Consider the following 25,790-nt stretch of genomic DNA (forward strand, 5'->3'; position numbering starts at 1 on the left):
AGTTGTAATAACTACACCTGTTCTCAATTATGGACCCTCTTCTGGCCTATCCTATCTCAAAATCATCACCGTAGAAATACCTCCGTTTCTTCATATGTCAAGTGGGGATAATAAAGAGCGAGCTTTGGATAGCCTTTGAAGGTAGCATCATGCTTATTTGGATGAGAAAGAAAATAAAGTTCAAGGAAGTTACCACTTGTCCAATGTCTCACACTGAGGAAACAATGGAAATAGGATATCTGACTGGGTTATTATTCTTTCCACTACATAATGATCCCTCAATCCAAAGCTTTCTTGAGTTAGGCTGCTTTCTAAACTAAAGGAAGACTTCCGATTTCTTACAGTGGAACAATCTTCATAGGAGGTTGGAGTCGCAGTTGGTCTTTGCTTATCTCTTCTTTCCCTTTGAATTCCCGCATAAGGTAATCTAGATACTTGTGCTGAATCCAGGAAAAAGCAAAAAGGGAAGAAAACATTAGCATCTTAGAATACCACTTGGACCAATAAAGTTAATTTTTTTTTATTTTTTCTTTAAAAATTGAGCCTACCCCTCTCAGCCTGTTGGGGGTTCAGGGGCCACTCATAGTAACTGGGATAGCTACCCTCAGCTCAGAATTCCTAAGACGAAGAGAAATCCCAGCCTCAACCTCCCTCCAATATTGTGACCACTGTGGGAATGGTAAACTCTTACTAATGTTTTCATTCCTGCATTTATCAACTTCTGGTAACATAGGGAAAGCTTAAAGGAGGAATCACCACTCACTATTCACAAAACTTCAGAACTCACTGATCTCTAGATCAAGTCTTCATGGATAAGAAGCCGAGGAACAAAACATTTTGGTGTAGTGTTTCCTTACAACCTAAGCATTTTAAAAAATTAATGTTTACAATACTGTATGAGGATGTATTCTGATGGAAGTGGATATCTTCAACAAAGAGAAGATCTAATTCAGTTCCAATTGATCAATGATGGACAGAATCAGCTACACTTAGAGAAGGAACACTGGGAAATGAATGTTAATTGTTTACATTTTTTTTTCTTCTCAGGTTATTTTTACCTTCTGAATCCAAGTCTTCCTGTGCAACAAGAAAACTGGTTCTGCACAAATATATTGTATCTAGGATATACTATACTATAACATATTTAACATGTATAAGACTGCTTGCTATCTAGGGGAGGGGGTGGAAGGGAGGGAAAAGTCCGAACAGAAGTGAGTGCAAGGGATAATGTTGTAAAAAATTAACCATGCACATGTACTGGCAACAAAAAGTTATAATTAAAAAAAATAAAAGAAAAAAATAAAAAGTTAATGTTTTTGGTGGCATTAGCATCAGCCATAAAATCATAGGAGCTCATAATGGAAAAGGGACTACCTCAGAGGTTCCCTAGTCCAAACTGTATCTGAAGTAGGAATCCCATTTTTATCTCCACCTAGAAGATTAACCTGGTTCTCTAGTTCATATATATACTTAGTATAGTGATGTAATGGTTCTCTAAATTCACACATAATCAATATACTGTAATGATGTAGTTACAATAAGGTATATAAGGGCTAAGAAGAACTGGAAGGTGGACATTCTATCTTTGACCAGCCTTGTGGTGGTTCTCATGCTTCCTGCACTAAGATCAAGACTGGGCCAGAATAAAGACTCTAGACTCTATTCTTGATCATTCTCGTGGTATCTATCCTGCTGAGACCAAGACCCATCCAGAGGACCTCCAGAAAGCTATCCCAAACATTACACTTCGGTTTACTTGGTTGTCCTCAAGGCTAATTTTTTATTTTTAATATCCTTTCTGTTATGCTGGGAGTATCTTATGAAGATTTTTAAATAAACTTTTAAGTCAAGAATTGAAGGGACTATTTACCTAGCTTCCCACAGACATTTACTTTTTACTTGTACAAGAGTTGGTCTAACACATTGGCCAAAGAGGTAATAGTTTACTTGGAGTTATTCTGGAGGTCTTAGGAACATTCTTTTATTAAAATATAGCTCCCTGACTGCTTACTGGGCCATGAAATTTCTTTTATTAAGGACAAAGTTTTCATTAAAAGACTTTTTTTGTTTTGGTTTTTTTAAAAGCCCGAAGTCTTTATTGTCCCCTTCCCAGTCCGTGTCTGTCATAGTCTGACCCAGTCTACTCTACCAGTCTGCAGGTCCACTAGTCTCACTCCTGAGTCTGACTTTGTCCCCAGTTTAAATACCCTATTACAGCATCAACTGTAGAACTATTATATCACCATGCTAAATACTAAGCATATATAAATTAGAGAACCATTATCTCATCAATTTCACTGAGTTAATACCATGTTTTCAAGTATACTTCTCCAAATTTCAGCCCACTAACATAACTATATCCTGAGCAACCAATCTTGTCTTTTTTTTAATAGCTCTGATAATTAAAAATATCCTCAAATAGAAGAAGAGCAGATCAAAAACAGGAATCATACAATATGTTATTTACAAGAAACACTTGAAGCACACAGATACAAATAGAATAAAGAAGGTAAAGGACTGGAGTAAAATCTATTATGCTTCAGCTAAAGTAAAAAAAAAAAAAAAAGACAGGAATGGCAATTCTGATCTCAGACAAATTAAAAGCAAACAGAACTAATCAAGAGAGATAAGGAAGGAAACTACATCCTCATAAATGTATCATAAAAATTGAAGCAATATCAATTTTAAACATATGCATCAAGTGGTATAGCATCCAAATTCTTAAAGGAGAAGCTAAGTAAATTATGGGAAGAAATAGACAGCAGAAGATCTCAACTATCACCTCTCAGAACTCAATAAATCCAACCAAAAATAAGTAAGAAAAAAATAGAAAAGTTAGAAATGACAAACTTTGAGCATAAAAGGTATATTACACAATATACAGCCCCTACACAAAAATGGACCATGTATTAGGGCATAAATCAAAATTAGAAATGCAGAAATATTTAATGTTTTTTATTCAGATAGTAATGCAATAAAAATTATATTCAACTGTAGATAAACACTATTACTTAGAAAAATGCAAATTAAGACAACTCTGAGGAACTACTTCATACTTCTCAGATTGGCTAAGATAATGATGAATGTTGGAGGAGATGGGATATTAATGAATTCTTGGTGGAGTTGTGAAATGATCCAACCATTCAGGAGAGCAATTTGGAACTGGGTTACAAAAGTTATCAGAGCCTATATACTCTTTGATCCAGCAGTGTCTACTGGGTATCCCAAAGAAATCATAGAAAAGGGAAAAGGACTGATGTGCAAAAATGTTTGTAGCAACTCTTTTTGTAGTGGCAAGAAAATGGAAATTGAGTGAATGCCCATCAGTAGGGGAATGGCTGAATAAGTTATGGTATATGAATGTAATGGAATATTATTGTTCTATAAGAAATGGTGAGCAGGCTGATTTCAGAAAGGTGTGAAAAGACTTAAATGAACTGATGTTAAATGAAGTGAGCAGAACTAAGAGAACCCTGTATACAGCAACAGCAAGATTACGTGACGATCACATGTGATGTATTTGGTTCTTTTCAATAAGGTGATGACTAAAGGTAATTCCAATAGACTTGGGATAAAAAGTGCCCTCTGAGTCCAGGGAGAGAACTATGGAGACTGAATGTGGATCAAAGCATGGTATTTTTCACCTTCTTCTTGTTGTTGTTTGCTTACTTGTTTTTTCTCTTATTTTTTTTTCACTTTTGATATAATTTTTTTTGTACAACATGATGAATACTGAAATTTGTTTAGAAGAACTGCACCTGTTTAACCTATATCCAGTTGCTTTTTGTCTTGGGGAGGGGAGGGAAGAGATAGAGAAAAAAATGGAATACAAAGTTTTACAAAGGTATCTATTGAAAATTATCATTGCACATTTTTTGAAAAATAAACTACTATTAAGATTAAATTAAATTTTCCTTAGGAAAAGAAAAAATAACAAAACATCAAAATTGAACAAAAAATTCAAGAATATTAATGAGGGGAAGGGGAAATACAAAGAAAGGTAGCCTAGCAATACCAGACCTCAAACTGTATTATAAAGCAGTAATCATCAAAACTATCTGATACTGGCTAAAAATTAAAGTGATAAATCAATGGAATAGACTGGGTACACAAGACACAGTAATCAATGACCATAACAACCTAATTCTGATAAGCCTCAAACCACAGTCTTTGGAAAAAGAGTTCACTATTTGACAAAAACTAGGGAAAATTGGAAAACAATAGGACACAAATTAGATATAAACTAATATCTCACATCATAAAGAAAGATAAGATCAATATAAAAGGTAATACCATAAGCAAATTTGAAGACAAATTTTGAATAGTCTACCTGTGAGATCTGTGAAGAAGGGAAGAATTCATGAACAAACAAGAAATAAGGAATATTACAAAATGTAAAACAGATAATTTTAATTATGTTAAAAAGCTTTTGTACAAAAAAATCAATGCAATCAAGATTAAAAGGAAAGCAGAAAGCTGGAAAACAATCCTTATAGCAAATGTCTCTGACAAAGTCCTCCTATCTCAAATATATAAAAACTGAGTCAAATTTATAAGATAAACCATCTCCCAATTGTTAAATGATCAAAGGTATGTACAGGCAATGTTCAGATGACAAAAATCAAAGTTATCTAAGACATATAAAGAAGTGCTCTAAATTACTTTTGATTATAGAATCGCAAATTAAAGTAACTCAGGTATCATTTCACATCTATCAAATTGGCTAATATGACAAAAAAATGAAAATGATAAATGTTAGAGAAGATATGGAAAAATCAGGACACTAAAGCATTGTTAATGAAGTTGTGAATACCAACCATTTTGGTGAACAATTTGGAATTATGCCCAAAGGGCAACCAAACTGTGCAGACTTTTTGATGTGGCAAGACTGCCAGGTCTGTATCCCAAAGAGATTATTTAAAAAAGGAAAAAGGACCAATATGTGCAAAAATGTCTATAGCAGACTTTTTTGTGGTGGCAAAATATTGGAAAGTTAAGGGATGCCCATCAACTGAGGAATGGCTAAACAAGCTGTGGTATATTAAGAGGATGGGTTGAAGGAACTAGCAATGTTTAAAAGTCTCAAGAAAGGTACCATCTCACAGCTCTCAGATTGGCTAAGATGACAGGAAAAGGTGAAAATAAATGTTGGAGAGAATGTGGGAAAAGTGGGACATTGATGCATTGTTGGTAGAGTTGGTTGTGTTGTTGGAGAGTAATTTGGAATTATGCCCAAAGGGCTATAAAACTGTGTAAATTCTTTGGTCCAGCAGTGCCTCTACTGGGCCTATATCCCAAAGAGATCATACAGGAGGGAAAGAGACCCACACGTACAAAAATGTTTGTAGCAATTCTTTTTGTAGTAAAAAAAAATAATTGGAAAATGAGTAGATGTCAATTAATTGGGGAATGGCTGAATAAGTTATGGTACATGAATATAATGGAATATTATTTTTCTATTAAAAATGATGAATAGGTTGATTTTAGAAAGGCCTGAAAAGATTTATATGAACTGATACAATGTGAACTGAAGCAAGCTGATTCAAGAAAACATTATATACAAGAATAACAGAACTGTGCAATGATCAACTATGATAGACTTAGTTCTTTCTCAGCAGTTCACTGATCCAAGACAATCTCAATAAACTTTGGATGGAAAATACTATTCATATCCAGAGAGAGAACAATGGAGATTGAATGTAGATAAATACATACTATTTTCACCTTTTGTGTGTGTGGTCTTTTTCTTATTTTTCTCTCCCAAAATGATACATGTAAAAATATATTTTAAAAAATTTTGAAGAATATACATATATAACCAAAAAAGTATTTTTTACATGTAACCAGTGGAAATAAAAATAAGTTTTAAAATTTTTTAAAGAAAAAAAAATCTTTAAAAGCAAAAAAAAAAAAAAAATCAAATGAGGAGGAAAAAAAGTCTCAAGAAAAAATGATTAGGGAAGGAAAGGGAGGAAAGAATATAAAAAGTAATCTTTTGAGAGCTATATGTGGAAAAGGAATTAAATTTGTTCAATTAAGCCCCCAGATGGCAGGTTTAACATTATAATTAGAAGTTATGCAAAACTAAATTCAGGCTTTATATAAGGAAAAGCTTCCTTACAATTAAAGCTATCCAAAGAGCAATGAGTCTTTTAATTATAGTCATGGCTTCTTCTTCATCAAAGGTTCGATTAGAACTTCTAGGGGGGGAGAAATTGGGACTTATGGGGGAATAAAGAGGCATTCAGCTGAGCTCTCCCTACACAATTTTAAAATAATGTTTTAAATCAAATTCTGGCAGAGTCAACAAAAGATCAGGGTGAAACTATGCTTCGATTCACATTCAAGTTTCCATAATTCTCTTTCTGGATGCAAATAGCTCCATCACAGGGCTATTGGAACTGCCTTGATTCACTTCCTTGTTGAAAAGAACCAAGTCCATTACAATTGATTGTCATTCAGGCTTATGTTCTCTTGGTTCTATTCACATCACTCAGCATCAATTCATGTAAATCTTTCCAGGCTTTTCTGAAATCAGCTGCTTATCATTTCTTATAGAACAATAATATTCCATTATATTCATATATCGTAATTTATTCAGCCATTCCTCAACTGAGGGGCATCCATTCAATTTCCATTTTCTGGATGATGAAAGAGATCTGTGATAAGAGGGAGGAAGCTCGCCTAGAGTCCATATGGATGAACTACTAGTGATCATATTAGATAGTGGTAATAGAAGCAGCAGCAACTTTAGGAACCCTCAAGTCAGAGACAGTAAGGGAAGCTGGGAACTGGTCAGAAAAGACTTTCAGCTTTCCTAATAGCACATTAGTATTCCACACCCTTTCACATTATTTTATCTTTGAAAAGTGATGTAGGGGCAGCTAGATGGCACAGTGGATAGAGCACCAGCCCTGAAGTCAGGAGGATCTGAGTTCAACTCTGGTCTCAGACACTTAACACTTCCCAGCTTAAAAAAATAAAATAAAATAAAATAAAGGGGCAGCTGGATGGCGCAGTGGATAGAGCACCAGCCCTGAATTCAGGAGGACCCAAGTTCAAATCTGGTCTCAGACACTTAACACTTCCTAGCTGTGTGACCCTGGGCAAGTCACTTAACCCTAGCCTCAGAGAGAAAAAAAAAAAAAAAAAAAAGAAAGAAAGAAAGAAAAATTATCTGTGCATATATTTTGAAAATTAAAAGGTATAAAAAATTTCTAAATGAGACCAAAAAGTTAGTCCTAACACCAAAACCAGAGAAAGATAAAACACAAAAGGAAAAACATAAGCCAATATCAATAATCCATACTGACATTATGAGTTCTTTGGGATTGTCTTAGATCATTGTATTGCTGAGAAAAATTCATGTACAATATTACTGGCACTGTGTATAATGTTCTCCTAGTTCACTCCACTATCTTTGCCAAGAAAACTCCAAATAGAATCACAAAGAGTCAGATACTACTGAGCAACAATAACAATAAAACCTTTAGCAGAAAAAAGTCCCTTGAGGCCAAGAAGTTTGTCTTTTTTTTTTCTTTGTATCCACAGTGCTTACCACAATACTTTGCACTTAATAGTCAAAGAATCCTGGATGTAGAACTTTAAAGTTCCTAAATAGTAAAGTAGCTCAATGCATTGTTAGTGGAGTTGTGAGTTGATCCAACCATTTTAGAGAGCAATTTGGAACTATCCCCAAAGGGTTATCAAACTATGCATACCCTTTAACTCATCAGCAGTGCCATTACTTGGTCGTATCCGAAGAAAATCATTAAAAAGGTAAAAGGACTCACATGTGCAAAAAAATGTTTGTAGTGGCCCTTTTTGTTGTGGCAAGGAACTGAAAAGTGAGTGAATGCCCATCAGTTAGATAACATAGTACATGTTATGGCTGTGGTACATGAATGCTTTGAAATATTGTTGTATAAGAAACAATCAGCAGGATGATCTCAGAAAGGTCTAAAGAGACTTACATGAACTGATGTTAAGCAAAGGTAATAGAACCAAAAGAATATTGTATATAACAACAAGAAGATTATGTGGTGATCAAATGTGATAGATTTGGGTCTTTTCACCAAGGAAGTGATTCAAAGCAATTCCAATAAACTTGTGGTGGAAAGAGCCATCCATGTCAAGAGAGAGAACTATGGAGATTGAATGTGAATCAAAGAATAGTTTTCATTTTTTGTTGTTTATTTGTTTTGGAGTTTTTTTTTCTTATTTTTGTGATTATTATTTGTTTGGTTGGGGGGGTTTTCTCTTTTTTTTTTCACCTTTTGATCTGATTTTTCTTGTGCAGCATGACGAATATGGAAATATGTTTAGAAGAATTGCATATATTTAACTAGTATCACATTGCTTGCTGTCTATGGGAAGGAGGTGGGGAAGAAGAAAGAAAAATTTGGAACACAAGGTTTTGCAAAGGTGAATGTTGAAAACTATCTTTGCATGCATTTGCAAAAATAAAAAGCTAAATAAAAATAATCCATATTGATTCAAAAATTTTCAACAAAATCCTGTCAGACTATGCAAGACTTATCCAAGAAATCATTATGACCAACTATAGATTTCAAGGATATTTCAACATTAAGAAAACAATCAACATAATTAATCATACTAAAAACCAAAATATCCAATACCACAATCATTTCAATTGATGAAAAAATAGCTTTTAATTAAGTAAGGAACTCTTTTATGCTGAAAATAAATAAATAATAAGCATAGAGGAACCTTTTTTAATATCAAAAGCATCTATGTAAAACTAAAAGCAAGTACCACATGCATATTTTCAATAAATGTGAAAATGAAACAAAGATGCCCACTCTCTCCACTATTATTTGATTTGGTGCTGGAAATGCTAACAGCAGCAATAAGAAAAAGAGAAAGAAATTAAAGGCATAATAAAGGTAAAGAAGAGATTACAACTATCCCTATTTGCTGATGAGATGATGACATACTTGGAATATCCCAGTTAATCAGCAAAGATACTCATTGAGACAATTGATAGGTTTGGGAAAGTGACAGGGTACAAAATAAACCTTTAAAATTCAAAAGCATTTTGGGCAGCTATGTGGCACAGTGGATAGATAGAGTACCAGCCCCGAAGTGAGGAAGACCTGAATTCAACTCCAGCCTCAAACAGTTGACACTTAGTAGTTGTGTGACCCCAGGGATATCATTTAATGGTGAATGTCTCCCCTAAAACTAAAAAAAAAGCCAGCATTTCTCTATAACCATAATAAAACCAAAAAAACTATAATAGAAGGGGGAAAATCTCATTTTAAATAGCAAACATCTGGGGATCAACCTATCAAAGCACACAAAAGATTTTTATAGATTCAACTATAAAGTTAAGGTACATGAATGTTATGAGATATTATTATTGTCCTATAAGAAACAACCAACAGGATGATTTCAGAAAGACCTGGAGACACATAAATGTGGAAATATCTATAGAAGAATTGCACATGTTTAACATATATTCGATTGCTTGTTATCTAAGGGAGGAGGGGAGGGAAAAAGATTTGGAGCACAGAGTTTTGCAGAGATGGATGTTGAAAACCATCTCTGCATGTATTTTGAAAATAAAAAGCTATTATTTAAAAAAAAAATTAGTGTACCTAGGACAAGAATGGAAGTGATTGAAATAGAAAAAATTCCTTGTATCAAATTTCTCTGATAAGGATTTGGTATCCAAGATATATAAACAACAAATAAATATGTATATAAAACTACGATCCATTCCCCAATATATATTTTGTCAAAAGAACTCAAAAGAATTGCCAATTATCAACAACCACATTAAAGAATTCTCCAAATCACTAATATAAGAGAAATGCAAATGCAAAAACAACCCTGAGGTTTCATCTCATATCCTGCAAATTATACTCAATGTTGGGATTATAGGAAGGTACCATAGTAATAATACATTGTTGGTAGAACTGTGAAATGGTACAACCATTTTAGAAAGCAATTTGAAATGATTTAAATAAAAGTATTACAATATTCAACCAGAGACTCTAATACTAAGTTATACCCAAAGAAGTCATTGATAAGAAAAAAGTTCCCATAAAAAATTAGAATAAAGAAGATACTCATCTACTGAGGAATGGCTAAACTAATTATGGGCACCCAAAAGTAATAGGATATTCTGTGCTTTAAACCTGCTTATCCTCCCTTACTAAAACATAAACTCATTGAAGGTAGGTACCATTTTTATTTCAATTTCTTATCTTACATAAGGCAACCATAGAGCCAAGTACATAGGAAAAGTTCAAGTGCTTTTTTAAGTGCTATACAAATATGAGATTCAAGGATGATCACTCAATAGCTATAAGAGACCTCAGAGGCTTTCATTTTCCAGATGAAAAAACAAGCCCAAGGTAGTTAAATGACTTGTCAGAAACAAAACAAGGTAATAAGTATTGCAGGTGGAATTTAAAGTCCTCTGATTCCAGTGCCAGTGCACCCCACCACACTTATTTCTAATTATTTTTTAAAATAAAACATCTCTTCATGTTAGAAAGCATTAGTCTTTAACCATCAAAGGCCCTTTTATTGGGATAATTAGTTTCTGTGAGAAATTAATCTTAGATCTTCCTGGGAAAGGGAAGAATATGAAGATTGAAACATTTCTAAAGAAATAAATGACCAAAGATTGCTGATTAAAAATTAAATCTGGGTACCAGATCTAAGGACTGAAGATAGAATTTCTCTTTACTTACTTGTAAAAGGAAAGACAGAAGGGAAAAAATAAAATATAATAAAAGGTTCACAGAAAGGCAAATCAAACAGGAAGTTCAGTAGCACTCCCATCTCTCCATGTTTAACTTCTCATAGAAATGAAAAGATATCCTCTATCTGAATCAATCTATGGCAATATCCATATGGATGACCCTTAACCCATACAACCAAAGTTCCTCTAGCCTTCATATGGAGAATTGCTGTGACCAAAAAGTTCATTTTGGAATCATAGAATTTATAGAAGAGCCCTCAGTGGCCACCTAGTCTAACACATAACCCATAAGGAGAATCTCCCTTCACCAGTTAATCAGCAAATATTTATTAAGCATCTCTTTGGAAATACCAGAGATACAAATACAAAAATGACATAGTCCTCACTCTCAAATATTTCATACTGATACGACATATTCACAGATAAGTAAAAACAAGATACAAAATAAATATACAGTAATTTTAGGGGTAGGGAGAATAACTATGGAAGTCAGGGCATCTCAAAGCCTAAATGGGTTAAATGATTTGCCCAAGATAGCACAAAGAGGGACACCAAACAGTGGCAGTTTACATATTAACAATTACTATAGATAGATAGATAGATAGATAGATAGATAGATAGATTACTATAAAAAAAGGAAAATATATACAGCTAAGAAGCACAGTGAATGATGTTGGTCCCATAGTCAAAAAGATCTGACTTCAAATCCAATATTAGGCACTTAACTAGCTATATAATTATGTGACCATGAGCAAGTCACTTCATCTACCTCAATTTCATACACTATAAAATGAGGATTAACAGCACACACCTCCAAAGATTATTGTGAGGATCAAATAAGATAGTATTTGTAAAGTACTTAGCACAGCAACCGGTACACAGAAGATGCTTAATAAATGCTTGTCCATCACATGTGCAAAAATGTTTATGGCAACCTTTTTGTAGTGGCAAGAAACTAGAAACTTAAATGAATGCTCATCAGTTGGAGAATGGCTGAATAAGTTATGGCATATGAATATTATGGATTATTATGCTGTAAGAAATGACCAGCTAGATGATTTCAGAGAGGCCTGGATAGACTTACATGAATTGATGCTATAGGAAGTGAGTAGAACCAGGAAATAATTGTACATGGCAACAACAATATTATACAATGATCAATTCTGATGGATGTGGCTCTTTCCAACAATGAGATGATTGAGGTCAGTTCCAATGATCCTGAGATGAAGAGAGCCATCTCACCCAGAGAGAAGACTGTGGGAACTGAGTGTGGACCACAACATAGTATTTTCAGTCTTTTTGTTGTTTTTCACTTGCATTTTGTTTTCTTATTTATTTTCTTTCCTTTTTTGATCTGATCTTTCTTGTACAGCAAGATAATTGTATAAATATGTTTATGTATATTGGATTTAATATATATATTTAAAATGTATAACATATATTGGATTGCTTGCCATCTAGGGGAGGAGGTGGGAGGAAGAAGGGGAAAATTTGAAGCACAAGGTTATGCAAGGATAAATGTTGAAAAATTATTCGTGCATATGTTTTGAAAATCAAAAGCTTTAATAATAAACAAATAAATAAGTGCTTGTCCACAAGTAAAGATAACAAAAGGAAATGGGGGAAGAAATCAATGATAAATTGTTTCAAATATCTAGATGATGCTCATTTTTTATTTCAAGTTTAATTGGGTATTAGTACTCATGATCTGACTTCAATTTAGTTCTTTCCTCCAAAGATAGAGATTGTAGTCCTTCTATGTCTGCCTATTTTGTGTGACTCTTGCCCTGTCCTATATCCAACTGATTTTCTACAGAGCATCTTAATTCCTTCTAATAATGTGAGAATATCAGTGGAGCATTCTGGCTGTCCTGTCATTCCTGAGATTTCCTCCAGATAATCAGGCCATCTTTTCAAATTATACAATTCCTTCATGGTTACATGTCACAGTCTGCTCACATATGTCCATGCCTCTACTTCCCTCCCTATGCTACTTCATTTCAACTTAAATTTAATCTCTTGCTTTAAAAATGAAATCCTCCTCTCTGCAAGAACAACTTCCCATGCCTTGATACCCATTAGCTCTAGTTGCCAAGGATAGCTAAAGACTTACCCAGGTCACCCATCCATCACAATCTACATCCACTTTCCAGAACAGGGATTCCAGGGCTTCATCAGTCACAGATGAAAACATCTCCTTCATTACCTTTTGAAAACCTTTCACATCCAAAGCTGAAAATGGGAGATTAATATGGTCAATAAATGTTTACTAATCATCTGCTCTCCTGGAAAACACACACTCTAGAATAGTCAAGTAGCCAAGAAAAGCCCCTGTAGCCCAGGGACCAGTGGCAGAACACGAGAGAATCTGGGAATCATCAACATCCCCAACCACATTCAGAAGACAAGCTACTCTGCATGAGAAACTGGCTATTAGAGCTGAGACAGGCAATTTGATTATAGAAATAGCTCTAAGTAGTAAAAGAGCACTGAGTCCAACTGCAGAGAACCTAGAATCCAGATACAGGCTGTTCTGAGCTGAATGTGTGACCTGGGGCACAGGGCAATGATATATATTTATATAGTACTTAAAGATTTAAGGAGGGTTCCTGAACAAAAACCCTGTGCCACCATGACAATCTCTCTGGGCCTCCAATTTTACCTCTACATAAATGATAGTGGGGTAGGAAGGAAGAGATAAAGAAAGGTAAGTGAGCCCAAAGTTCTTTATCTTTTTTGAGTCACACACACACACACACACACACACACACACACATATACACATACACACATAGACAGAAATTGAGTCAAAGTAGTTTTACCTCCAGTGGCATCTGCAGTTTTTTCAAACATTTTCTCCAACATTTGTAGTTTCTCCTGGTTAATACATGATTCTTTATCTGGCTGAGAGCAGGAAGACTGACTAGTTATAGTTGTCTCAGATTTAGCTCGGTTCTTTCTTGATCTATCTGATTTAACAGACTAGAAGAGAAAAGGGTTTCATTTTTAAAAGCACAATCAATTTTAAAAGAAATTTAAACAAATCTTACTAGGAAGAGAAATTGAATGCCTCTGGTATTATAAGCTGATATATAATAATTAAATCAAAGCCCTTAGAACTGAATGAGTAGAGTTGTGAACTGATACTGGAAAACAATTTGGAACTACAACCAAAGGGCTATAAAACTATGCATACCTTTTGATCCCCCAATACTAGTAGGTCTGTCCCAAAGAGATCTTTTTAAAAGGTTAAAGGACCAATTTATACGAAAATATTTATAAAAAATCTTTTTGTGGTGGCAAAGTATTGGACATTGATGCCCATTAACTGGGGATGATTGAATAAATTGTAGTATGTGATTGTAACGGATGATTTCAGAAAAATCTGGGCTTACACAAATTGATGGAAAGTGAAGTGACTAGAACTAGGAGAACACTGTACATAGTGCAGATCAAAGCATGCTATTTTGCACTTTATTTTTTCATGTTTTGAGGGGTTTTTTTTAAGTTTGTGTCTTCTTTTACAACATGACTAAAACAGAAATACATTTGACATGATTGTACATCTATAACCTATGTCGAATTGCTTACCGTCTCAGAGAGGGAGGGAAAGAATTTGGAATTCAAAATTTTTAAAAATGAATGTTAACAATTATTTTACATGTAAATAGGAAAAAAATTCTTTAATAAAAAAGAACTGAATGATCAATAAATGCAGATTATCATCTAGTCTGGACCCTTGTCTCCAGTCAGGCATTACTCTCCTTCATAATCTCTACCTCTTGGCTTCTTTCCAAAACTTACCTAAAGTGTCACCTCCTCCAGCAGACTCTTTTCTCCCCAACTTCACTGGTGCCTTCCCAGCGAGACTTTCTACTTAAGCTTACCTCATGCATCTACTTTGTATGAGTTTCATATATACTTACAGATGTATATGTGGTCTCCAGAAATACCCTAGAAATACAAGCTCTTTGAGAACACAGAGCATTTCATTTCTTTATTTGTATTTCCAAAACTTAGACAAGAACCTAGGCTCAATTGATTTGTCATCCCTATTACTCAGCTGACACAAAAGAGATCCAGAGAAATGACTTGTATAAAGTCATACTCAGCCAGCATTAAATGCCAAAATTAGAAAATCAAAAGATTCTTTAAATTGGAAGCCACCTTAGAAGTCAATCACTGATCACAACATAGTATTTTCACCTTTTTTGTTGTTTACTTTTTTCTTTTCTCATTTTTTCTCCTTTTGATCTGATTTTTCTTATGCAGCATGATAAATGTGGAAATATATTTAGAAGAATTGCACATGTTTAACCTATATTGGATTCTTTGCTGTCTGGGTAGGGAGGGAAGGAAGGGAGAAAATTTTGGAACATAACGTTTTGCAAGGATGAGTGTTGAAAACTATCTTTGAATCTATTTTGAAAATAAAATTTTTTTAAAAGAGGCAAACTTGGCCTGGGGGCTGAGGGGAAAGGGAAATCAACCACTGTAATCCTTGCACAAGGCCAATTGAATATACTTGAAATTTTGATAAATGTACCCTCTAAACCTTCATTCAATATAAATGTTCAATGGAAAAGAGTCAAATGATTCCAAATTAACTGTAAATTAAAGTCTATACTATTACACTAAGAAGTCGATTCCAAGTTCAAATTTCATAGTAGAGTGGAAAAACACTAGAATTGGGTTCAGGTCATGACTCTGCCACATATGAGCTAAATAAACATGGGCAAGTTATATAACTTTTTTAGATGCTGTTTCCTTAGCTATTAAAATGAGGCTGGAATATATGATTTCTAAGGTTTCTTTCCAGCTCTAACATTTTATAATTTTGCTCCTTCCTATCTAACTTTTATTCTTCTATATTGACCTTGCTCAAGCCAGTCCCTCAATTAATTCCCAAAAGACTGTAAGAAGCTCATATCCACCTTCTCTTCTCAGGACTATAAATTTAGAGATAAAAGGCCCTTGGAGAATAATTAGTCCAATCCACTCATTTTATAGACATCAGCTTTGACACCACCTATGATCTTTTCCATACTGTCTTCCTGGCTCTTGATGTTCCCTCTCCTTGTAATTCTCTTCCCAGTGGCCTTCTCTTACCCAAACCAACACACACTTTAAAAACTGCCCCTCCCCAGTAGCTTCAAGATAAGTTCACACCTGAAGGAGGACAGCCAGTAAAAAAAAAAAGAAAGAAAGAAAGAAAGAAAGAAAGAAAGAAAGAAAGAAAGAAAGAAAGAAAGAAAGAAAGAAAGAAAGAAAGAAAGAAAGAAAGAAAGAAAGAAAGAAAGAAAGAAAGAAAGAAAGAAAGAAAGAAAGAAAGAAAGAAAGAAAGAAAGAAAGAAAGAAAGAAAGAAAGAAAGAAAGAAAGAAAGAAAGAAAGAAAGAAAGAAAGAAAGAAAGAAAGAAAGAAAGAAAGAAAGAAAGAAAGAAAGAAAGAAAGAAAGAAAGAAAGATGGCACAGAGAAACTCTATAGGTTCATAATTTTCCAGCTGCTCCTCAAACATAAATTCCAGGTTCCATGTCCCCTGTGTCTGGAATGTATTCTCTCCCACCTCTACCTCAAGAATCATAGTTTCCTTCCAAGTTTAATTCAGTGTTTTGATATCTAAACCAGGGAGAGAGAGAAAAAAAAACTATAGACAATTTCTGTAATGAATGTTGATACAAAATTTTCAAATAAAATAAATACTACCAAATTTAGCTCTAATGCCATTTCCTACATGAGGTCTTTTCTGATTCTTTCTTTAAACTCCCAACCCTCACCAACTGCTAAGATGACTTCCTTACCTTGCAATAAAAGTTATGTTTCTGGATTTTTCATTCCCAAATGTTTTCTTTGACCTAAAATTAGGAATCAAAAGCAGTTTGACAATGAGTTTCGTGTGGAAAGACTGGACAAGAACCTTAAACTCAGTCAATCAGAACATAGGAGAGTTACAAATCAGTTCTGTAATGGCCCAATTAGCCATGTCTCGTTTCAGATAGAGAAGCTGAACCCCATGTTCTTGACAAATCCCCTCAAAAAACACAGGCCTATAATTACTCTATTAATTTTAGAAAAGAGATCATTGGACTGAGAGTCAAGATGCCTGGGTTTGAAGCCCCGCTCCAATATTACAAACAATATGACAAGTCTTTGACCCTCAGTTTTCTCATTTAATAATCTCAGGGAGATAACTAGGGAAAAAAAAAATGAAATGTTCCTTCCTTACAAACATGACCAAGTACTAAATTCAAATATAATTTGAATTAAGGAGATTTTCTGCACATATACCCTTTAGGATTTTCAACATGAATGCTATGCTTTGTCAAAGGCTTTTTCTTAAATACACAAGGCAATAGAGCACTGGATCTAGAGTCAGGAACACCTGCATTCAAATGCAATCTCAGACAGTTTTGTGACCTGAGAAAATCATTTAACCTGTTTGCCTCAGTTCCCTCAACTGTAAAATGTGGATAATGACAGCACCTCCATCTCAGGATTGTTGTGAGGATCAAATGAAATATTTCTAAAGTACTAGGACAGGGTTTGGCACATAGCAGACATATGTAAATGCTTCTTCCTTCCTTTCCCTTTGTACCACTTAGCAATATTATCAATAATTTGGAAAAAGTTCTGGACACTGCCTTTTAGGAAGGTAAGCCAAAAAGTATCCAAAAGGCAACCAGGATGATCAAAGGCATTAAAGATGGTGCCCTGTGAGGATTAGCTAAATGAATTGGGAAAGTTGAACTTGTATGAAATTACACTTGAAGGGACAGAAATAGAGGATATAATACATAGGAAAAATATATAGGATAGAGGCAAATCCTCTTTGCCTCAGTTTCCTTATCTGAAAGCTAAAGTCATAGCAAACCACTCCAGTATCTTTGCCAAGGAAGCCCCAATTGGGGTCAGGAAGAGTTGGTCATGGCTGAAATTAATAAACAGCACCAACAAAAGGAGAATGGAATAAATTTCTTTTTGGCCTCAGAACAGAGCAAAGAGCAAAGGGTGAAGGCTGCAAAGAGATAGCAATAAGTTCAAGACAAAGAAAAACTTCCTAGAATTTTCCCAAAAGGAACTAACAGGCTCTCCTCACCTGAGGTTGTCAAGAAAAGGCTGAATGAGTCCACATAGGAACTGCTTTACAATTTTCCCTCATATAAAAGATGATCTAAATGACTAATGAAGTGTCTTACAACTCTGTAATGTTATAACCTCCTTAAGCGCAACTTCCCCTATGAAAGCCTTCCTGATCTCCTTTAATTCAGTAATATCTCCCTCTGAGTTCTTTTTTATCAACATTTAAAAAAAAACAGTAAAGTGATATATATCATTAACTATTTTATTCCTGAATCCCCCCCTCTCCCCATTGAGATTATAAATGCTTTGAGGTCGATAATGCTTCTAGGAACTCTTAGAAACTACTTTTAGGAATAAACTCTTGGGAAACTTGATCAAATTAATCTCTGTAGTAACTCCATTCCCCCCTTTCTTTTTTCTTAAACAAAATGATTATTGAAATCTTTTGGGTTTTATATCAAAATTTCTCCCACTATTTTTCTGCCTATTCCAGTCCAGAGAGTCAATCCATATATTAATAATTAATTGCTTATCATATGTTATATATTTTTTCTTTTTATATAAATATATATTTAATATGTAATTTATCATATATAACATTAAATAATTTTTAAAAAAGAAAATTCAGTAAACTATGATACAAGATTCTCAGCTGACAAGGTAAAGCCAAGATCCATCACTTAGACCCATACATGCACATGCTGATGGCTCAGAAATATAAGTAATTTGCCAAGTAAATAGTCGAGTGGGGATATGAACTCAAAGCCTATACTTCAAATCTCTCCTTTCATCCTTAGAACCTGTATGAATTTAGGTAAATCACTTAACTTGCCCCTGACCCATTTCCTCATCTGTAAAATGAGAGAGGTTAAAACAGCTTGATTTTGACTACACCAAGCTGCCGGTTGAATTAAATTTATCAAATTCATGTGGAATAAGTTCTGGACGTTCTTGCTAAAAACTTTAAAGCCTGAGTCAAAAGGAGTTATAACATTGAGTCAGTTGAGGACAGAGGAGACAATCAAGGGAAAAGGGTCTAAATTAAGAATTCCAACTCCTACCCACCAAGAAACAGACCCTGCTAAGCATAGTAATGTATACTCTCTAGTGGCCAACATTTATTTCCATTCTGCTTAGCCTGTATTTCAATAACTTTCAGAAACAGTCCATTTTGTTACCTTTGCTATAATGACTTCCTTACCTTGCAAGATGAGGTGCTTTCTTAGAATTTTTCATCCTCAGATGTTTTACTTGACCTAAAGTTAAGAATCAAAAGTTGTTTAACAATGAATTTTGTATGGAAATGCTGAGTTAGAAGTTTAAACTCAAATCAATCAGAACATAGTGAGAATGAGACCAGAGTCTTGAATTCACCTCTTTAAGGAACCAGTTAGTTATGTTCTTGGAAAAAGAGGCTTATCATAACTCTATTATTTTTTTTAAAGAAATCACAGAGGTATTAGAAGAAATATTCCTTCTTTACAAACATTAACAAGTATTGAAATCAAATATATGCTTTTGACCATATTAAAGAGTTTTTCTGTTTCTGTGTTCTTCAGGTTTTCAACATGAATGCTATGTTTTTAAAGGCTTTGTCTTGAAGTCTTGAATTAGCTAGGTAGCATTAGAGCACTGGTAGCATTGGAGCCAGAAAGACTTGAGTTCAAATCCAAACTCAAATCCAGACACTTAGCTTTACCTGGGAAAGCTACAACATGTTTGCCTCAGTTTCTCAAATAGAAAATGCAGATACCTCTCGGAATTGTTGTGAAATAAAATATCAAATAAAATATTTATAAAGCCTTAGGACTGTACCTGCCACAGAAAGGAAGTGGATATAATTGCTTATTCCCTTCCCCTTTCTACTGAAATAATCTCATGATTCTTGCTTTGTCTCAATAAGTAATTGTGCTAGTTCTTTTTCCAATGCTGAACCAACTTGCGCTTATTCCCAGAGAATCATTTTGTCTCAGTAAATGGCTTAGATTCTTAGATTGCTACTGTAGCTTCTTGTGTGGATTTTAAGTAATTGCACCAATATTTATTAGTTTGAATAATAATGTTTTATTTTTAATATTTCTCTCTCCTTGCTTTGGGCATCAGGACAATATTCTGAGTTTAAATTTAGCCTCAGACACTAGCTAAATCACCAACCCTGTTTGCTTCTATTTCTTCATCTGCAAACTGGAAAAGGAAATGGCAAACTGCTGCAGTACCTTTGCCCCCCCCTCCAAAAAAAGCCATGAAGAGTCAGACATAAGTAAAAAGATAAAACAACAAATGAAGGATAGAATTTATCTCCAAATTCATCTGGCCTAAGAAGTTTCTTCCTTTAGTAGTAGTTCATTTATTTGCTCAAATTCATTTTCTGAGACTGCATTAAGATCTCCATTCTTAGTTTGGTTTTTTTGTTATTTTTAATTCAGGTATTTATTTTTGGAAATTCTCATTAACTTCTTTTGAAGTTTCAATTTTGTCTTTTTATGTTATTTACTTAAATCTGTTCCACTGATCAACCTCTCAATTTTTTAACTAGTACCAAATCATTTAGATAATTGCTTTGTAATATAGTTTAAGATTTTATACTGCTAGACCTTTCCCCCCCAATTCCTTTTTATAGTCTACATTTAATCAAATAAAATTTTCCAATATAAATCTAACTTACCCATATTGTATAATCTTTTACAAATATTATAGCCTATTTATTACATTTTATTTAAAATGTTTACATCAAGGGGGCAGCTAGGTGGCACAGTGGATAGAGCACCAGCCCTGAATTCAGGAGGACCCGAGTTCAAATCTGGTCTCAGACACTTAACACTTCTCAGCTGTGACCCTGGGCAAGTCACTTAACCCCAGCCTCAGGAAAAAAATAAAATAAAATAAAATGTTTACATCAATGGTCATTAGGGATATAGGCCTGTAGTTTTCTTTCTCTACTTTATCTCTCCCAAGTTTAATTATCAAAATTATATTTATTGTTAAAGAGGGTATGGGAAAATTGGGACACTAATAAATTGTTGGTGGCATCATGATATAGTCCATCTATTCTGAAAAATAATTTGGAATTATGCCAAAGATGCAATAAAATTGTGCATATCCTTTGATGCAGCAATATCACTACTAGGTCTATATCCCAAAGGGATCATAAAAAAAGGTTAAAGGAGTGACATGCAAAAATATTTATAACAGCCCATCCCATGATGGCAAAGAACTAGAAAATAAGGGGATGTCTATCAATCAGGGAGTGGCTGAACAAGTTTTGGTATATGTAATGGACTACTATTGTACAGTAATAAATGATGAGCAAATTTCAGAAAAATTTGAAAAGATTTGTACAAATTGATACAAAGTGAAATGAGCAGACCAAAAAAAGATACACAGTATCAATATCATTGTGTGATGATCAATTATGAACAACTTAACTTTTCTCAGCAATACAATGACACACAATGATCCAAGACAAGTACAAAGGATTCACGATGAAAAATGCTAACCACATCCAGATAAAGAACTGATGGTCTGTCAATGCAAATTGAAGCATATTTTTTCACTTTATTTTGTTTTTTTTTTCTTTTGATCTATTTCTTTTTTCATAACTGTGATTAATGTAATTCTTTACATAGTTGCATATATATAACCTATATCAAATTACCTACCATTTTCAGAAAAAAGGATAGAAAAAAATTTGAAACTCAAAATCTTGTAAAAATGAATTCTAAGTTAGCAAACTTATTATAAAAATATCTGTAAATATGTATAGACCCATTTAAATGCAAATGTTTTTGTATATACCTGTTTATTTACATTGTGTCCCTGTTTAGTAAAACAGCTTCTTTGCCTCCACTCTATTTTTATATAGATGTGTTTTAAAAGTGTATTTTATGAATATTTTCTACTTTTAAAGAAAAAAGAATGCTAAAAATTGTCTTGACATATAATTGGGAAGGGGGGGAGAAATAACTACCCAAAAAAATTTTTAAACAGAGTTATATTATGGAAATAAGCCCTTTCTTTTCCTCTCTTGTCAACAATTTATATATGACTAATTTTGAATGTTTAGTAAAATTCACTAGTAAACTTATCTGGTTCTAGTGTTCCCTTCACCTCTTTGGAATTTTATGACTTATTTAACTCTTTTTTTCCTCATACTAAATTTCTTCTGTTAGTCTGGGTAGTTTATACATTTTATCTCAGTTTTGTTGGTATATAATTGAACTAATATATTTCTTCAAATGTGAAATCTTTTAATTGTTGACATGTAGAATGTGGGTTTCTTCTTTATGAAAATCAGATTAGCTATTTTTATTAGCTTTTTATTTCAATAGTATTTTTGTATTTTAATCTTGTTAATCTCTTGATTTTTAGAATTTTTGCTTTGTATATTTCAGATTTTTTTGACTTCTCTTTTTGGGCTTTTTTGTTGCAAATCCAATTCATTATTTTCTTTTATTGATAATGTTTAGCTATATAAAAATCCCCCTTAAGAACTGCATTAGCTATATTCCCTAAGTTTTTGTATGTTCTAACCCATAAAGCTTTTGTATACTCATTGTCATTTTCTTTGAAAATTGTTTCCATCTTTTGATCCTCTCTTCTTTAATATTGTCAGTCTTCAATTAATTTTATTTTTCAATCTTTTTTTTCCCAATAGTTTTATTATTTCTGCTTTTGGTAAGTAAGGTTTTTATGCCCCAATACATGTTTAATTTTTGTGAAGTTTACATGTATGATTGAGAAAGAATATAAATTTTTGTTCCCATTTAGAATTCAGAGCTACTATATCTGATTTTTCTAAAATTCTATTTGTATCCATAACTTCTTTTTTGTTAGATTCCTCTAGATCTTAAAGGGATATCTTTCAGTGAGATCCTATTTTAACTACTTTGTTTACTTTTCCCTACAATATGATTAACCTTCCTTTTAAATATTAATAGGTGGTGCAGTGGGTAGCAGACTGAGCCCAGGGTCCAGAAGACTCTGGTTCAAATTTGGCTATGTGACCCTGAGCAAGTCACTGAGCTTCTATTTGCCTTAATTGGAGAAATTAACAGACCAAGTATCTTTGCCAAGAAAATTCCAAATGGGATCACAAAAAATCAGACACAACTAAACAATTAAATATTAAGATGCTCTGCTGTTCAGCACAAATAAGTATTACCATAGATATTGATTCATAAGCAATGGTACTTTTTAAGAAAAATGTTATTTCTATGCTTATTTTTGTCTATATTTAGACAACTAAAGGTTGTTATTCTTGCCCTTTTTTTTAAATTTATCTGAAGCAAAATAGAATCTCTTACAGTCCCTCATTTTAACTTTATGTGAATCTTTGTGTTTCAAGTGAATTTCTTGTAAATAACATTGCTGGGTTGCTTTCTAATCCATGTTGTTACACATTCCCATTTTACTTTTGAATTCATCTTATTTACCTTCATAATTATGTAATTTCCTCTAGTATTTTTTTTCCAAAATTTTTCCCACTCCACTTAAAAATGTGATAAAAGGACTTTGCCTAATATGTGTGATCTATAAACAAAGTAATTTTTCCTATTATATCTCATTTCCCTTAACCCATCCCTGATCCCAGGTTTTTACTTTCTTCCCTTTAATTTATTCATGCTTCCTCTGACATTAGTTTGTTTTATGACTACTCTCTTACCTATCCTGCCTTCTCTCTTAAATCTCATTCTTACCATCTCTTACTTCCCTATTTCAGTTTAATCTATTTCTGTTCCATGAAATGCACATGCATAACTATGTTCAAACTTCCTTTTCTCAGAGCAGATCAAAGTGAGATTCTTGGAATGCCTGTTCCCCCCAACCTTCTCATCCACATTTGAATACTTTCTATCTCATTCACTCATTATGTAAGATTGTGATCTTCCTCTCTAATACAACTCCTTATCCATTTTATTTCTGTCATCTTTTAATTAAAAACAGAACAACATCAGACTTTGCTTTTTGTATTTACCTTTCTTGGTTGTAATTCTTTTTCTTTTGTCTTTTGGATGATCACTTCCCAAGTTTTGCCTTATTTTACAATGAGAGTTTCCAAGTCTTATGTGAATCAGCATGATGTCTGTTATTACCATTTTCTTTTTTTTTTTCTTTCTTTTTTTTATTAAAGCTTTTTATTTACAGAACATATGCATGAGTAATTTTTCCAACATTGACCCTTGCATAACCTTTTGTTGCAGATTTTCCCCTTCTTCCCCCTAGTCCCTCCCCTATTTGGCAGGTAGTCCAATACATGTTAAATATGTTGAAATACATGTTAGATTCAATATGTGGGTAGATATTTACAGTTATCTGGTTGCACAAGAAAAATAAGATTAAGAAGGAAGAAAAACTGAGGGGGAAAAAATACAGGCAAATAACACAGTGAGTGAGAATGCTATATTGTGAACCACACTCAGTTCCCACAGTTCTCTCTTAAGGTGTAGATGGCTCTCTTCATCAGGGCACAAGTGGAACTGGTTTGAATTATCTCAATGTCGAAGAGAGCCACTTCCATCAGAATTGATCGTTGTATAGTCTTGTTGCCATGTACAATGATCTTCCTGGTTCTGCTCATTTCAATTTGCATCAGTTTATATAAGTTTCTCCAAGCCTCTCTAAAATCATCCTGCTGGTCATTTCTTACAGAATAATATTCCATAACATTCATATAACCACAATTTATTCAGCCATTCTCCAATTGATGGGCATCCACTCAGTTTCCAGTTTCTTGCCACTACAAAGAGGGCTGCCACAAACATTTTTGCACATGTGAGTCCCTTTCCCTCCTTTAAGATCTCTTTGGTTTATAACCCCAGTAGTAACACTGCTGGGTCAAAGGGTATGCAGTTTGATAATTTTTTGAGCATAGTTCCAAACTGTTCTCCAGAATGGTTGGATCCATTCACAATTCCATCAACAACGTATCAGTGTCCCAGTTTTCCCACATCCCCTCCAACATTTGTCATTATTTTTTCCTGTCATCTTAGCCAATCTGAAAGGTATGTAGTGATATCTCAGAGTTGCCTTAATTTGCATTTTTCTGATCAATACTTATTTGGAGCACCTTTTCACGTGGCTACAAATAGTTTCAATTTCTTCATCTGAAAATTGTCTGTTCATATCCTTTGACCGTTTATCAATTGGAAAATGGCTTGAACTATTATAAATTTGAGTCAATTATCTATATATTATAGAAATGAGGTCTTTATCAGATCCTTTGGATGTAAAAATGTTTTACCAAGTTTATTGCTTCCCTTCTAATCTTGTCTACATTAGTTTTGTTTGTACATTACCTTTTTAACTTAATATAATCAAAATCATCTATTTTATGATCAAAAAGAATTTCTAGTTCTTTCATCACAAATTCCTTTCTCCTCTACAAATCTGAAAGGTAAACTATCTTACATTCTTCTAATTTGTTTATAATATCATTCTTTATGTCTAGATCATGAACCCATTTTGAAGTTATCTTGGTATATAGTTAACACTGTATACCTTTTTCTTCTTGATCTTTTGCAGTATCTTTTCTTTGATCTGGAAGCTCTGGATATTAGCTATGCCATTATTGAGACTTGATTCTATTTTCATTATGCTCTCCAGTTCTAAGATTCTGAGCAGTTTTCATTTATAATTTCTTGAAATATAATATCCAATATTCTTTTAGCTAATATGAGAACTGTCTGTTCTGTGTTAAGGAAAGGAATAGATGTCTTGTAGAAGTGACAAATACTTTTGTTAAGGAATCATTCGTTTGAGCAAAGCTAGAAGTTAAATGTTTTATTGTAAATAATATATGCACTACTTTAAACTTTAAATTGTTAATGTATTTGTGCATCCAACTAAAAATCTTTCATTAAATTTAGATAAATCTGGCAACTTTCAGTGAAATCTTTTTTTGTATGGGAGCCCACATTATAAAATTGGCTTCTGATTTGTAGATATAGAAATAGGTGACAGGTAATGGATAGAAGTGA

General features: G+C 33.5%; 1 protein-coding gene across 2 annotated transcripts in view; it reads right to left on the reverse strand.

The window, feature by feature from the left end:
* The window catches only part of EFCAB8 (EF-hand calcium binding domain 8), a 157,618-nt gene that overhangs the window by 115,522 nt on the left and 16,306 nt on the right, over positions 1-25,790 (reverse strand). For both annotated transcript variants that reach the window (XM_074292737.1, XM_074292736.1), the window contains exons 2-6: positions 19,016-19,070; positions 16,536-16,589; positions 13,558-13,717; positions 12,849-12,967; positions 343-440 (exon numbers count right to left, since the gene is read on the reverse strand). In XM_074292737.1, coding sequence (XP_074148838.1) covers positions 343-440; positions 12,849-12,967; positions 13,558-13,600 — 260 coding nt within the window. In that variant the 5' untranslated portion in view covers positions 13,601-13,717; positions 16,536-16,589; positions 19,016-19,070. The remainder of the gene's footprint in view (positions 1-342; positions 441-12,848; positions 12,968-13,557; positions 13,718-16,535; positions 16,590-19,015; positions 19,071-25,790) is intronic.

The sequence above is a fragment of the Sminthopsis crassicaudata genome, chromosome 2 (genome assembly GCF_048593235.1).
Source record: "Sminthopsis crassicaudata isolate SCR6 chromosome 2, ASM4859323v1, whole genome shotgun sequence".
NCBI lineage: Eukaryota > Metazoa > Chordata > Mammalia > Dasyuromorphia > Dasyuridae > Sminthopsis > Sminthopsis crassicaudata.